We start from the raw sequence: 16801 nt of genomic DNA, 5'->3' as shown, positions 1-16801 counted from the left end.
AGATTCTCTCGGCAGGTAGGGCTTAAGATCAGCCCTCAGGAGACAAAAGTATAGCCTGTCAACATCTCAGCACCATTGTCCATCAAAGTGGGACAACTAGACCTTGAAGCGACCCAACAATTCACCTATTTGGGTAGTACAGTCTGCAGTGATGGGGGGGGGGGGGGGGGTGGGGGGGGGGGTTTGACAACGACATCCGACAGAGGATTGGTAAAGCAAGAGGGACCTTTGCAAAATTGCGACCCGTGTGGAGGAGCAAAAACTACAGCAGAAGAACGAAGATTAAGATCTACCAAGCTTGTGTACTCTCTGTACTACTCTACGGATCTGAATGTTGGAGAATGACTGTGCACGACTTGAAAAAGCTGCAAAGCTTTCACACATCTTGTCTCCGAAAAATCTTGCATATCTTCTCCAACAACGAGCTCTTTAAATTGACAGAACGGGAGGACATGACTATTGTTCTCACACGGAAACGATGGAGTTGGGTTGGTCATGTGCTCCGTAGAGAATCTACCAGCATTTCTAAAGTTGCTCTCAGATGGACACCAGAGGGTAAAAGAAAAAGAGGCCGTCCAAAATCCACCTGGAGAAGAACTGCAGAAGCAGAACTTCAGGCCCTAAATCTGACCTGGGGGCAAGCTTCGCGGCTCAGTGCAAAGGACCGACAAGAATGGAGGCGACTTGTTGATGCCCTATGCGCCACTGGGCGTTTAAAGGATTGATGGGGTAACCTGAAAACTGCTATCAAACAGCGTTTCTCTTTCGTTTCCTCCCTTCTGTTCTTAATGCCGTGTTCCTCGGTTATTCTCCAGCATTAGACTGAGACAAAATGTAATAAATGAATCAGAACTAAACAAACTTCCCCTAAAGCCAAACAAAACTACTTCTGGTTTGCAGTTGATTGACGTTGTAGATAACGCTTCGCTCTGATTGGTTAAAGCACGTTGTCCAAGCCATGGGAAGCGCGGGAAGTTTCACGTGAGCTAACTTACAACTGGTTTCGCTTCGCACTTGATTGGCTGAGAAGACAATACCCTGCCTCTGATTGGCAAGAGCAGCTTGCACGAGTTTTATTAACCAATCACAAGGCTTAGCAAACGTAAGGAAGGGCTCTATTGAAAATGGACTGGAAAGGAAATGGACTATGGACCCCCCCCCCCCCCAAAAAAAAAAAAAAAAATGCCAAGAAAAGAGCGAGTATCGGTGAAGCGGGTGCATGTAATAATTTCCAAAAATGTATCACAGTCATAAGAAAATTGCGTGCTAGCTGTTGTACCTTAGAGAGAACATAGTAATTATTTTCACTACAAGGTACAACAGACATTACACAACTATTGCATTCATTTTTTCTCTGTTTTTAATCCGCAAAAAACTAACTGTGCAATTCTTTCATTACGAACCCGCAGGTGCCTGTCATGGCTAAAACAATGAACAACAAATCCAACCCGTGCGCTCTTAACGTTTATTTTTCTTATCATTAAAACAAAACACTGCAAGTAAAACAAATTTTAACTCAAAAAGGCGAACAACAATTGGCTTCATATTTTCTTTCATTTTAAGTATATGTGATAAATATATTTTATTGTCCTATTTGACCTATTTCTTTGTTTTTTTTATGTTTTTCAGAATCACAAAAATGTCACTCTGAGCTCAATGTATCAGACATAACTAAGCAATAAAAATTTCTTTTCAAGACTATTATGTCAGTCGTATGTCTGCGTTCTTGCATTAATTAACAATTATTGGATAAGGCAGGGTATGATATGAAGATATGAAAGCCGAATTCAATAATTGTTTTATTATTCATTCAAAATATTTCCAGAGCTCCAAATGCACAAAATGAATTTAATAGGGTTTTGACAGTAGGTAAAGTACACAACAAAGTTCGCTTTTAAATTTGATTAAACTTCAAAAACTCAGTTACCTTCATTCCCGGGGGGGGGGGAGGGGGGAGTACTCCCTATAATGGCCTATACGGGGAGGCTCCGCCCGAAAGGGGTACCTTTTTCAGGCTTCAGGTATATAAAAGGGTAGGGATTTCACGAGTTTAAGTATATGAAAGGGTATGGAAATCTGTCATATGGCTATTTAAAAGGGCCTTTAATTAAAATATTTCGAACAGACGCAATTTATGGCTGTATTATTTTAATTCATTAAGCACTACATAAAAATGACAAGAAAACGTCCTATTTTAAGTCCAGCCATGTCTCTTAGGTATATGAAAGGGGTACCTTTTTTCAGTTAAAGGTATACGAAAGGGGTACAATGTCTGTCAAAAATGGTATATAAAAGGGTAAGGGGTTAGAACTTGGGGCGGAGCCTCCCCGTATAAAACTTTTTCAGTACCCCCCCCCCGGGACTTCATTAAATTTCTTGTCGTTTATAATGTCGATATTTAGCACTTCCTTGAAGTGTCTATTGAAGCTAAATCTGATGACTCAAAGCGATGTTTTCGAGTACAGGTTTCCATCGCGCTTGCTTACTTCGACGTAGAATTTTCGTAAAACCACTCCAAGTCCTCTGCTGTGGCTGGATCAGGGGTTTTTTCCTCTTGAAGATACGCTTTCAAAATCGATCGACTCCCCTTCGTTGCTTTTTCCGTGTTTTGACTTTTCTTGACTTCTAATAACTTAAATATTTTACCTCCTCGTAATGCTCAAACCTAGCGGCCATTTTCGCGCTTTTAACCTGCTCGGCAGCAAAGCCGTTCAGTTGCGTGACGTCAGCGATTCATGGGAGCGAGGTTGCGAACGGTTAATCATCCTTGGGAACGAGGTTGCGATCCATTGATTTTTGATATTGGACGTCAATCGTTGTATAATTGGACCTTCTTCCAAATTTGGTCGGCGCTAGCCGGTTAGCTGGAATTAACCGGGGATTGAAAGCCAATCAGAAACAGACAAATATTTTGAATAAATAATATTAGTTTTAAAACGCTGTCGTTTGCCCAAGTTTAAACTGCTCACGATCTTCGTTTGACATGTTGCACAAAGAAGGCGTTTATCAACAATGAAAACACTGAAACTGTGGTCAGAATCCTGGCATAGAATGGCTGGCTCTCCAATTTCGGTCCAATTAATGTGATGCACGGTTTTTTAGCCAAGACATGTTTCGCAGTATGTCCGACAGCGTGTCGAATGTGTCTCATCTTCCCACAGTAAATTACAGGGTTCAAAGATAAATTAAGATATACAAGAGTCAACGAGAAAAGCAAAAATCGCTTCAAAGCGATACTTGGGTCGTAGTTCGCAACGGTTGCCCAATAAATACTAGTTATGCAACGCTTTCGAGTGGTATACTATGGAATATCCCACGAGTCACTTGTATTTTCTCGGTATACACACGAGCCTTTAGGCGAGTGTGTATACGAAGAAAATACAAGTGACAAGTGGGATATTCCATAGTATACCACGAGAAAGTGTTGTGTAACTATTTTATACCATGCCATAGAAAATACGCTCACTAAATTTCATCGAGAATAAAATCGCAGCGCACGATGGGAAGGTTGGGTTGAATACCGTCGAATATACAACGGCTTTTCTGTATTCTGATTGGCTGTATTTTTTATGGCATGGTATAAATAAAGGTAAGCAAATAACCGAACCAAATACACGAGATATACGTAAAACGTACAAACTGCAGATTTAACGATGCTAGCAAAATTTGTCATTTCGTCATTTTGTGCTACTTGTTGTACTTGCAGGACCTGAATCTGATTCCTGTGTCGTCTTACGATTAAATAAATTTTGATGTAAGCCATTGTTGTAAGAAAAAGACCAACGACAGTACCAATGGATAGCAATGCCGAGCGAATATTTGAAGGTATCCACAACGACATTGAAGAATATAGTGCACTTAACACCCATATTGAGATCACAACAGCAACAACACGTTTGTGAGTCACAAGTTCCTGATATCTGAGATGAAGATGAATAGCCAAGAACCTGTCTATACTTACAGCCACAACACCAAAGAACGAAGCTAAACTAAAGAAAAGTCCAATGACGAAGAAAACCTTATAGGTGCTACAACTGGGAAGACTTTGTTGTAACCACGTGATCAGAAGTGAGATGTATAATGGCTGAACCAATAAACCAACACCAACATCAGAAAAGGCAAGACTCAGTAGCAATGTTTTTAAAGTTTTCGGCAACGACGAAGTTTTTCTTATAACATGGATTGTTACCATGTTCAACATGATGGCGACATAGGATAACAAATTGTTAAAGACACAATTAGCAATGTATGTTGAATGAAGGTCTTCAGCATCGGAGATTTCGGGGTAGTACTGCAGCATCAATTTACAAGATGACTTATTCATGATATCGACTCACTCAGGTTTCTTTAAGGCAGCAAGTGCTTGTCATATAAATTTACTTAGGAAGCTGAAGCTAAGATGGTTCCCTTACAGGGCGCCAGGAAGTACTTAGTAAAATGGTTCTTCTACCTACTAAAGCGATATTCCTCAATTACAGTAAAGTATTCCAGTATTCTGGATGTTCGCCAAGAAAACAAATCACGCTCTTTGTCAGCGGATCGAAAAAATGAAACTGTAGAACAGAAAAGAATGAATTAAGTTAAGAAATAATACCAAGAGCACTTCAAAAACTGTCAAAACCAAGACTGCTCTCGTCATTCTCAGTTTTATTAAACAATCGGGGAGTTATCGAAAAGGTTTTTATATATATGTTATGGCCGGTAATCTTGGCAACGTCGGTCAAACAAGATTAAGCCCTATTTCTTCCTTTTTGTTGTTTCAAAAAATTATTAGTGTCAGGTTGACCGGGTATTCCCGAACATTCGAGGATTAAGAGTGGGAAAAATGTAATAAATGAATAAGAACTAAAGTTAAAATGTAGCCGGTGGGAAGTTAAGCGCTGGAAACGTCACGTAAAGCCAGTTGATATCAATATTCTCAACTTGTTTCTTTGGAAAGCACTTAGAATTGTCATTGAAATTGTTTAATAAAAACTATCATTCTTAGCTCTTCGTTGCAGTTTGTTAAATTATTACGTGACGAAGTCGATAATTGTACACCGAGGAATATAATAGATTTAAAATTCAAAGCACGTTCTTTCCCTCGTTCGTACGTTCTTGTCGCCGGAAATTCGTTATTTGCTTAAAAGTGATTTGTGCTCTTTGTTGAAAAAGACAAAACTGCTCAGGTGTTTTGAAGGACATTATGAGCGTGGAGTAAAATTAAATTAAATGAGAATTGAAGAAGATTCTAATAAGACCATTTGCACCTCACTGACAGAATAGAGACTTAAAGAAAACTGTTTTTTAAACAGGCGACGAATTTGTTATATTTTGATAAGAAAAAATATCTTTATAATAGAACTTCGTATCGAATATCATAAGGCTTTTGGAAACTGATCGAAAATATTACATCTAAAAGTTGTTTACAGAAAGCATTTCTCGGAAATTTTGTAAAGTAGCCAAAAATATAGAGAACACCACATGGGTATAAATAAAAAGCGTTTATATGCTAATCGATGAAAACCTGCAAAAGTTGTCAAATACGATTCTAGTTCCCCTTTTCCCTGTCATGGCTAAATAGTGAACAACAAGTCCAACGCGTACGCGCTCCGCACTTTCAGCTTCCACATTCTATTTTTGAAAAGACAATAAATAACACTACGAGTAAAACTTTTTAATTTAAAAAAAAATCAACGTACATGTTCTTGTTCCTCTGGCATATGGAATTAATTCATTCTAAATGTCTGTTATTTAGTGTGTTCAAGAAATCACAAAGCTATAAAAATTCCATCCTAGTATATATATATATATTTCTTCAGTATATTTTACTTAATTTTAATACGCTGTCGTTTGTCCTCATGCGGCTCATGTTCAGACTGCTCGCGGTCCTTGTTAGTATATATGAAAGGTTTTTATCAGCAACGACAACACTGAATGTCGAGAATTCTGGCATAGCATGGCCGGTCCTGCGATTAGTGCGATGTGCGATTTCTGAGCCAAGACATGTTCCGCGGTATGTCCATGATAGCGTGTCGAATGTGTCTCATCTTCCAACAGTAAATTACAGGGTTCAAAGATAAATTAAGAAAAACGAGAGTCACTGAAAAAAGCAAAAGCCTCTGCGAAGCGATACCCGGACCGTTTATTTGGAGGGCGGCAAAACAGATTAAGATTGGCAAATAACAAATCAAAAACACGAGATATACGTAAAATGTCCCGACTGCAGATTTAACGAGGCTTGCGAAATTTGTCATTTCGTCAGTCTGTGCTACTTGTTGTACTTGCAGGGCCTGAATCTGATTCTTGTGGCGTTTTACAGCTAAATAAATCCTGATGTAAACCACTGTTGTAACAACGAGACCAACAACATCACCGATGCAGACAAATAGCGTGCGAGTACCAGGCGGTATCCACAACGCCATCAAAGACAAAAACGGACTTAACACCCATATTGAGATCACCACAGCAACAACACGCTTGTGAGTCACAAGTTCCTGATATCTGAGATGAAGATGAATAGCTAAGAACCTGTCTACACTTACAGCCACAACACCAAAGAACGAAGCTGCGGACAAACAATTTGCAATGACACTAAAAACCTTATAGGTGTTACAGCCAGGATCGTTTTGTTGTAACCACATGGCCAGAAGTGCGGTATAAAATGGTTGAACCAATAAACCAACACCAACATCAGAAACAGCAAGACTCAGTAGCAATGTTTTTAAACTCTTTGACAACGACGAAGTTTTTCTTATCGCGTGGATTGTTACAATGTTCAACATAATGGCGGTATAGCATAGAAAACTGTTGAAGACACAATTAGCAATATACGTCGATTTGAGGTCCTCAAATTCTGACATTCTGGGGTAGTACTGCAGCAACAGTTCACAAAATGATTTCTTCGTCATATTGGCTTCAGGTTCCTTATATTAACATACCACGCGTATCACATAAACATTGCTTCCGTTCTAAGAGCCACAGACAATCAAACTAGATCACTTTGGCTGATTTAAATGGTTCCTTAACATGTTAAAGTGATGATTCTCAGGAAGCGAAGGTAGTAAAGTAATCCAAAACCCCCTCTTTCAGATTCTTTTGTCAACAGGAAATATATAATTTAAATTTATACGCGGGTCTTGAACCTTCCGGCTTATACCTAATTTCAATGAAACCAAGAAGTAAATGTCACTGGTGTGAGTGTCAGGTTCTTTAAACAAGCAAATGTTTGTGAAAACCTTAAGAGCTGTTAAGAACAGTTAAGCCTGGTTTTCACAAGCGACGCAAGCACAAGTGCAAGGATAACAGCTCTTATTCCACCATGGAAACGGCTACGACGCAAGCAAAAGCACAAGCGCATTGCATTTTGATGCTTGTGCTTGTATTTGCGGCAAGCACAAGCACAAGGGTCATTTTTTTTTTCGCGCGATTGCGCTTGTGCTTGCGTTGCAGTGAAAACCAGGCTTTAGCCATGATTTTTGACATTTCAGACGAGATATGCGTTATAAAATACTACCGATTGAAGATGCTTAGCTAAATGCTTAATAAGTTAAAAAGTGTTTATGAAAAATTCATGGAAGTTCATTTTATTTTGTCAATGAGCCAAAACAAGCAACTTTTTTTAAACGTCGCTTAATATGTTAATCGATGGGGAACCTGCAAACGGCTACGAGTCAGTTTCATGTGCCGTGTAGCGAGATCCACTGCCAAACGTGGCTGGGAGTTTTGCCGGCTGTCATGTATTGTCTAAGTAAATTAAGGGTGTTTGCCAATAAATATTTCGCAGCGTTTGTTAAAAAAGGCAAAACTGCTTAGGTCTTTTCGAAGACATAACAGAATGGAAATATTGACAGACAATAGAATACGACTAGTAAATAGACCATCAGCACGTCAAAAACTGTCAATACCAAGACTTAATAAAAACCACTCTCGTAATTATAAGGTTTATTAAACGATCAAGGCAGTTAGAAAAAGTTTTTTTTTATGTTAATGGCTGGTTAACCTTTAAAACTTCTGTCAAACAAGGTTTATCCTTAGTTCCTCCTTTAAATCAATTTAGAAAATTTCTAGTGTTATATTCCTTGGGTTTACTCGAAAATTTGAGTTTTGAGAGCAAGAAAAATGTTAGGAACGAATAAGAACTAAAGTTAAATATAAAACGACTTAAATATAAAACTCGACTCAAGTTTCTTTGAAAGCACTCAGAATTGTCATTCAAAATGTTTTACAGAAAGAGACGTTTTTAGTTCTTCCTTAAGCTCTTCCTTGCACGTTGTTAAATCATCACGTGATGCCGGTGATTGTTCCAGGGCTCGATGCGTTTATGAAATTTTGGTAAAAAATGTTTTTAGAAGGCTAATAACGGTTTCCATTACTTTCCAGGTCTTATACTTTGATGGGTCAGTACTACAAATATTTTACAGTTGCTGCAGCAATTATAATATCAAACAAATGTCCAATCACTGCTGAACAAGTTGTGATCATTTTCATTACGTCGTTGGTAACCATAGCAACAGTATACTATGTTAAAAACACCCTTAATTTTCGCTTTAAGTGCTTATAACTCAAAAACGAACTTGGTGACCCCTCATTTTTATGATGGAATAATGATCAGCATGTTAAGATACAACTTTTGGCAAAGTTTTTAAAAATGCTGTATTGTGGGTTCAGTTGTACCTTAAATGTTTAATTTTAGGTTTAAATGTTTAATTTAAGGTGGCTCTGAACCCACAATACAGAGTTTTTAATAATATGCCAAAAGTTGTATCTTAACATGCTGATCATTATTCCATCATAAAAAATGGGAGTCACCTAGCTCGTTTTTGAGTTATAAGCACTTAAAGCGAAAATTAAGAGTGTTTTAACAGGTTTATACCGTTGCTATGGTAACCAAAACGGTGTTGCATCAACTGAAAAGGTGTCGTAGTATTGATTCGTCAAATTTGAGGTGCTGAAAAGTGCAGGAAACTGTTTTGAGCCTCCTTAATAATGAAACTTTGGACTGAATATCAAAAGACTTTGAGAGATCGGTCGAAAATACCTTCACACTTAATTATTTATAAATGTTGTACACAGAAATTTTTTCTCGGAAATTTTTTAAAATAGCTAAAGATTAGAGAACACAACATGGTATAATTAAAAAGCGTTTTTAAATGCTAATCGATGTAAAACCTGCAAACTTCTGTCAAATTGGCTTTCAAGTGCCCTTTTCCCCTGACATGGTTAAACAGTGAAGAACAAATGCAACGCGTCTACGCTCAGCACTTTCAGCTTGCACGTTCTTTTTTGAAAAGACAATAAATAACACTTCGAGTAAAACTTTTGAAGTACGTGTTCTCGTTCCTCTGGTATATGGAATAAATTTATTTTTAATGTTTTTTTTTCCGGAATCACAAAAATGCCACTGAGCTAACTGAGTGTTCAAAAAATCACAAAAAATGTCTGCCTGGTAAATGTTTTTTTTTTAGTACTATATTATTCAGTTTAAGAGCGAAATTCTCTATCTTTTTAGAATTTGCGGACAAAAAGGTTAAAATCGAATTTTTTTTTATTACGCCAAAAAGACCCTTTGGGTAAACTATTTTTGAAAATATTATGTAAAACTTCCAGCGAGTTTAATTTTTTGAGAAAACGAGGAAAGTTTGTAATTCGAGCTCATGCTGTCTGAACGCCGAGGAAAACTAATTAATTGACAGCAATTTCGTGGCATTTTCGATGCGCTCGTTCTCAACTTCAGAAACTTGCCTTGAGTTCATTTTTACATGAGTATTTAACCATCCCTAGGTCTTCCTTTTAAACAGAAAATCTTCCTGAAATATGTAATTGTTGACACATTTTCACCGCGTTAAAAATTCTATCGATCGCAATTTAATTTACACACCGAATTTGACCTAACTTCAGAGGGCTAGAACACCAAGGGTATACGCTTCTATCGGTAAAACATGGGTTCTTTGGAAAGCCCTATTATTCCTTCTTATCATATCCAAAGCGTTAGTTTGGCCCGTAAAAAGTGAGTGCGCTAGCACGAAAAATATACAGGCATTTTTCACATGTTTCCGCCATAATTTCCATTCTGCAGTCAACCGGAAAATGTCGAACTTAATTGTTAAAACGAATTAAATTTGGTCTTATGCTTCGCCGTTATCAGTTTCAATGAGTTTAATTTTTTGCTACAAAACTACAATATCTCAATTTTTAACAGAAAGGAACAGTTTTAATAAAAAGAAATAAATAAAGCAACAAACAAGACATGCTCACCTTCATTGTGCCGCCGTTAATTTATGCAAGGGAAGAGAATTGTCGCTGTACATGTATGTTGTTTTCATTTCCAATGAAGCGTTTCCTTGCACTTCTCTGTTTTTAAATATAAGAATACCCTTTTTACGCATATACATCTCAATTAAGACGACATTCCTGACATTTAGCAAGAATCTTATCCACCAAAACGGCAAATTCGTGCTATGTGCTGTTTGACTATACTCGTCACGCAAGAGAATTTATTGATATCATATTTCCAACACAAGTTGACGTGACGTAGGGACGCACCATTGAAATAACCGGTGGGGTGTTGACTTTTTCCAAAAAAACTGTTTCAAGAAAAAAGGGATGTGACATAATGCATAGTTAAAAAAAATAAGGTAAAGAAAGAACCAAAACGAGAAGTAGTCGTCATCTTTTAAAGGAGGAGTTTTTTTTTTTTTTTTTTTTTTTTTTTTTTTTTGCCGGGGGGGGGGGGGGTGGAGGGGTCGTATTTAACATTTGGATTTTGTGGGGGAACAGGGGAAGACGTTCTGATAAAGAAAGGGACAATATATTTAACAGGCATAATCAAATCTCTTCCCTTTAACCCCATCGGCAAACTAAACGGTCCCAGGAGCACCCAAATGTCGCTGCAATGCTTGTGCCCTAGAATAAAGAATAAAATCCTCCAGACAAGTAGGCCAAAAATGTTTGCCGCCACCCTCCTCCAGCAAAGTACGGAACTTGATACAGTGTACGGGTTATTGGGCAATATATTTGCGTTGGCTTTTCGAGCTGGTGTCATTTAGATTTGCTACACCGCATTGAGTCCCAATAAGAACGAGAAAGCTGTCTGCGGTTGCAATCTTCTGGATCGTTTCTAGTCGCGGTGGTGTCTCGCCAAGTCAACCTTTCATGTAATATACGATCAGCCTTGCTTTCAGTTGTCTATATTTAATTGTACGCCCATTAGATAAATCTGTTGTTTTCGACTCAGGTTTTTTGCTGAATTTAGAATGAAAATATTCTTATGAACATTCTAATACTCGTTTATATCGTTTAAAATTTCTGTTTAGTACGCAATGGGTATCTATTGATCATGTCAGTGCCGTAGCAAAGGTAAAATAAGGGAAGAGGGGCACGTGAGCGCCGGAGGCGCGAGCTGCTAGCGGTTCTGGGGGCATACCCCACAGTTTTCTTATTAACTAGATTCTTAAAAATAATCAAAGTCTCTTCGAGATATCGACGTTTTTGCATGAAGTATGAGTCGAAGGTTTATCCTGTGCATTGTTCTTCGAACTTATCATTACAGTTTCTTTGTAGTTTAATTTAACAATTTCCTATCTTCGCGGAGGAAATGCAGCCATATAATTTTGTCAAAAATGGCTCGTTCGCGCCGGGTATTTATACACATATTCCTTAACATTACACAAATAAACAGTGCAAATTTCAGCGAGATCTGACAATTCTATACTTTAAAACTGCAAGGACCTTTCGAGGCAGTCGATTACGGCAGCGAAATTAGCAAATGAAACAGCAAAATATGCGTTCGACGCTTTGTTTTTGCGACGCTATATTTGAATTGTTATAGGTAGACCGCCGTTCAATGTGTTCAAGGCCGTATCGTTACGATTGCTCCATGAAAAAGCACGAAAAAAAAATACGGATATTTCCGACTACTGTCGGAGAAAACATTGCGTAAACAAATCGTTACACTCAAGCTGCGTTTTGTTTAGGCTCGGCGAGGGTCGGATATCAAGACCCAGGATTAAACAAAAGCCACATATACAGTGAATGCTTTCGAATTATATTTGAAGATGAAATACGAAAGAATTTTGCTGTCTTTGACTGAAATTCCACTCGAACTGCGTAGATACTATCGCATGTTGTAAAGCCGATTCATGCAACATTGCTCTCAACGCGATGTAAGTGCTAGTGATTATTTATTCGTGTTTTAGTTACGCAATCCATTGTTTGTGCGACGCTTTTTATAGATCGCCTTTCAGACACACGTGCGTTGAGATAAGAAAGCTGACATGTCACTTTTAAAATTGTTATATAACGTTTGTAAATGTGACAAGTCACGTTTTTTCCACGAAATCGCAAGTGATCACCCACAGCGGAAAGTAATCCCTTGGAAAATTAAAACAGTCCCTTGAGAAATTAAAAAAGTCCCTTGAGAGTTTACAAATATGTGGATCCAAATTTTGTCTACTAACCCCTATTCTACCATTTTTGCTTGTAAACAAGCAAAAACGTCGAAAAAACAGTGTACTTTGATCTATTTATGTGTGACACTAATAGACGTCAACTATACTTCTTACAGGTCTGAAGAAATTTTGTCCGAATATTATGGAAAGATCCAGTATCCGTACACATTAAAAACATTAATTTAGGGTGGCTACACCTCGTATTTGTATGTCAGATCATGATGTTCCCTATTTTTGTATTACCGTATTTTCTCAATTAAGCACCCCCGGCGATTATTTCGAACTTGGATTGGTGGACCCGGCGTTTATTTGAAGCCGGGGTTTAATCCGGGCCGAGCGTTTATTAATGGAAGGCAAATTTCTGTCAAATTTTCAGATTGATTTGCTTTCAGTCGATCTCCGAGACCAAGGGGCAGTTTTACAAAGCAAGGCGATTTTGCTCTTCGTTTTGCCCCGAAAAACTTTCCCTGGCCATCTGTGTTTTACAGTTTCCCAAAGGTTCATTATTGCGTATTGAACACGTTTATGTTGCAACCATGATTTATGACAAAAGGAACATAAACGGTATTTTAACTGCACAAAAGAGCACGAAGTTAAAGGTTATGGATACAAAGTTTTAAGTTCATAAACGCCTCGAACTGAGGGTTTCTCGTGATTTCAACGCCTGTAAGCACTAACACAACAACGAAAATGCGTCAGTAAGAAAGACGGGAATGCGAAATCTGCTAGGTGAATAAGGTTATATTTTGTTGTACAACGTCCATCCTAGCTATGTTACGCCAGCGTTCATTGAAAATTCCAAAGTAGCATACCGTACTAGTGCCATTCATAGCAACGAACGAACACTCCCGGCGTTTATTAAAAAATAAGCAATTTTGACCCGGCTTTTATACGAGGCCGGCGTTTAATCGAGGTCCGGCGTTTAATCGAGAAAATACGGTAATTTAAACCATGCGGCGGCTGAAATTTTATCCGCCAAACGTAAACCGGACGACCATTGCTGATTTCTTTTGCTTGTAGCTGACCAAGAACCCTGGTGAACACTTTGGGAGTAGCACGAAAAAATGCGATTAACGAGAATAAAGGCGAGCGCAAAAAGTTGCAAGGGTTTTCTGCAGGCGAAGTAGCGGAAAAATTTATTCATTCTCCCTGTCTATCAGAACAACCCAAAACTCTTTCTTTTCTATTTATTTTTACACATATATATCTACCTTGATTTGATAAAAGGTGGCTATCGGGCTGTTAAGGAATGTATGGGGTTTCATTTTTTTTTTTTTTTTAAGATACGGAGAATTGTTCGGCTTTCTTTCAATGAAATGTCGCCCTGTCTAATGTAGTGACTTCAATCTTACTTTTTTTTTCTCCCTCCCTGTCTCTCCCCCCCCCCCCCCGTCTCCCTACCCCTAGATTTACTTGTGGTTAGTCTAGCCCAGTCTCTAACTCCAACCCCTCTCTTTCATTTGAATTCTAGTTGCGCGCGCTAACTAGTAGAACAGTTGTGATCTATAGCTTTCCATTCTGCTGTCTAAAGGAAGTTTGCCGGAGGACATCATTAAGTCCTATGAAGGTGGAAGTCTAACGATTTGCAAGTTTTGCGTCGGCTGTTATTGTACCTTAGAACAAAGCTTTAACGGGTTGAACTCTTGACTCGGTATGTTTTGCTTGGTACAAATAACGTTGTGCTTCCTTTAGACAGCAAAGGTCTTCAGCCACATCAACTAGGACTCGGAACTAGACTTTAGGGCTGATTTGAAGGCGGTCATGGCGATATTGGGCTTGAACTCTTCCTTGGCTGGAGACTTAGAAAAATTCTGTTGTAATGTCCGAGGGTATTGGTTCGCTTTTTAACGATTCTTCACATCCGGGGTATTACATTGTGAATAAGATGGAAAGGTTGCAAAGAGCGCAGCTGATGGTCGAAAGGGAATTTCTTGAAACCCTTATGTGAGTAGAATCTCTTCATTTGATGATTATTTTGCCGTTCGGTTTTGGCTCATTTGGCGATCAGCGCGTTTTGTGATTTGTCAGCGAGAAGCAATTCGATATGCGTGGTTTCCGGCCGTGAACTGACATGAAACATATCGAATTGTCTCGCTGAGTCATGAATTGTTTACTTATTTATTCCCCAATTCCTTGAAAATGAAGCGAACGTCGATGTAGAACGCCTGTTGATAGTTCATTTTAGACCATGCATGGATTTAGAAAGCTTCAGTTCAGCTCTCGCTCTAGCACTTTTTAAGTTGGTTTTTCAGTTGATATTATTTCATGTTGTAAACAAGTTAATTAAATTGTAGAATTCATAATTTGAACAAAATGCCGTAAATGCAGTCTTCTTGGTTCGAAAAGACATAAATTAGAGTAATCAACGTTCACCTCGAGCTAAAACTATCCCTCATTCAACGTTCTCTGCCGAAATATGGCTCAGAACTATAGTGTTGTGTCAAAATTCGTTAGACACCTTTTATCAAATCAAGGTAGATATATGTCTGAATTTATCAAAACCAGGTCAAGGAAATTTTCACCGTCTTAAGCGAAATCGCTGTAAACGCGTTTTTTTCTCGCCAGAAACTATCTCCAAACTCGATGATATAAAAACTAAAGGGAATGTCAGTCTTTTTTTCTCTTCTCCTCTCTCTTCTTCACCTTGCAGCGCTGTATTTCTTTTTTTTTTTTTTTTTTTTTTTTTGTCCTTTCTTGTGGCGTTTTAAGCCAATTCGCGCAGTAACGTACTTGTTCAAGAATACTGACGTCACTTTTCTTTGACCTGGTTTTGATAAATTCAGACATATATATATTATATATATATTGTTTGATTAAATTATTTATTTACTTATTTATTTATTGATATATTTATTTATTTATTTTTTGCGCTGCTCCAAAACTAATACCTGAACTATAAACCGACTGCCTGAAGCTATATCAAGCCCGCGGGATCAGGCTACGGCTTGTTTCGCGGACAAAATTTCACCAGGTCTGTAAGAAGAACAGTGGACGTCTATATCTATCACATATAGCAAATCGATTAATTTAATAATTTTCCGCTAAGTTGCTGTTTGTGACCTATTAGTGACCATTAGCTGGAAGGGGATTAGTGGGCCTACTTGTCTGTAGGATTATATTCCAGGGCACAAGCATTGCATGACGTTCAGTTTTTGCCTAAAGATACAGGCCTTTTTCGAACGCAAATAAGATTTTTTATTATATATATAGCGAGAATTTTAAGCAATAAACCTTGCAAATAGAATTCTATATTTGCTATATTTTCACATGTGAAAAAAGCGATACGTCCAATCAGCTTCGCGTATAGCTTTCTTCACATGTGAAAAATATAACCAATCAGCATCTAGAGTAGTACGACTCAACCAATCACAGCGCGAGAATTCAAATGGTTTCCAACGAGGTTGAGAAAGCGAGCTGCAAGTTTGCTCTCGACGGCAGTTTTATATGTTTTGAAAACATGGCTACACGTTTTCTTCCTTTACAAAAGTTTGCCTTTTAAGAACTTAATGAAAATGCAAGCCAACAGAAGCACACTAAGCAAAACCTTAAGAACACAGCAGTGGTAAAAATCAATCTTCAAAGGCGCAGTAAAGACAGGCGAAGGCGAAGTGTCGATAAGTGAAAGCGAAGGCAAGACTTTCATCGGAACTTTCAACACATCCGCGGACTTTCTAAGAATATTCAGGCGCTTTTGGGATCGTCTCGGTTAAGTAAATTGCATTTTTAAACTGGATTTACGTCGTAATTATTGTTTAATTAACCGACTCCTTGTGTTGTCACAATTTGTTCGCCAGTAGTTTATTCGCTTGTGGCGAAGTTTCCTCCATGCGATACGAAGTTTTTAACGTAAATGTAACGCAATGTGTTTATTTAAATAAAGTTCTTGTCTAGGAGAGTTTGTCGCCAGTAATTTTTCTTTTTTACATGTATATGATTGAAATAGCGAATTCGCTTGTAAAGCTATGTGCATTTACAGCTTTGTTTTCTCGCGCCGAGCTGTTGTATGTCAAAGGTTATAAACTGGAAAAAATCGGCGTAAAGTGTTCAATGGTTGAATTCTCGTTATATATATAATAAACAAATTACAGCATAGAAAGTGCTTTGTACGGATTTATATTCACTCGTTGCAAAACTTTTGAAAACGCACTCGTTCGCTACTCTCACTCGTTCGTTTTCCAAAGTTTTGCAACTCGTGAATATAAATCCGTACGGCGCACTTTCTATGAAGTAATCTATATATACGCAAGAATTATTATAAATATCATAACTGAAATTCATTTCTCTGGTCAGTTGTTTTCTGTATTAAGCGGCATTTGGGGGCTCCTGGGACCATTCAGTTTGAATGGGGTTGAGTCAGGGAGGGATTTGATTAT

General features: G+C 38.1%; 1 protein-coding gene across 1 annotated transcript in view; it reads right to left on the bottom strand.

Annotated features, from left to right (window-relative positions):
• Positions 1–5954: 5954 nt before the first annotated feature.
• LOC144631987 (adenosine receptor A2b-like) overlaps positions 5955–16801 on the bottom strand; it is a 39126-nt gene continuing 28279 nt past the window's right edge. The window contains exon 2 of the mRNA XM_078490575.1: positions 5955–6905. Coding sequence (XP_078346701.1) covers positions 5955–6890 — 936 coding nt within the window. The 5' untranslated portion in view covers positions 6891–6905. The remainder of the gene's footprint in view (positions 6906–16801) is intronic.

The sequence above is a fragment of the Oculina patagonica genome, chromosome 12 (assembly GCF_052425735.1).
Source record: "Oculina patagonica isolate OP01 chromosome 12, crgOcupat, whole genome shotgun sequence".
Taxonomy (NCBI): domain Eukaryota; kingdom Metazoa; phylum Cnidaria; class Anthozoa; order Scleractinia; family Oculinidae; genus Oculina; species Oculina patagonica.
Note: the sequence above shows the minus strand (reverse complement) of the source record. Positions and strands in the feature narration are given on the sequence as shown.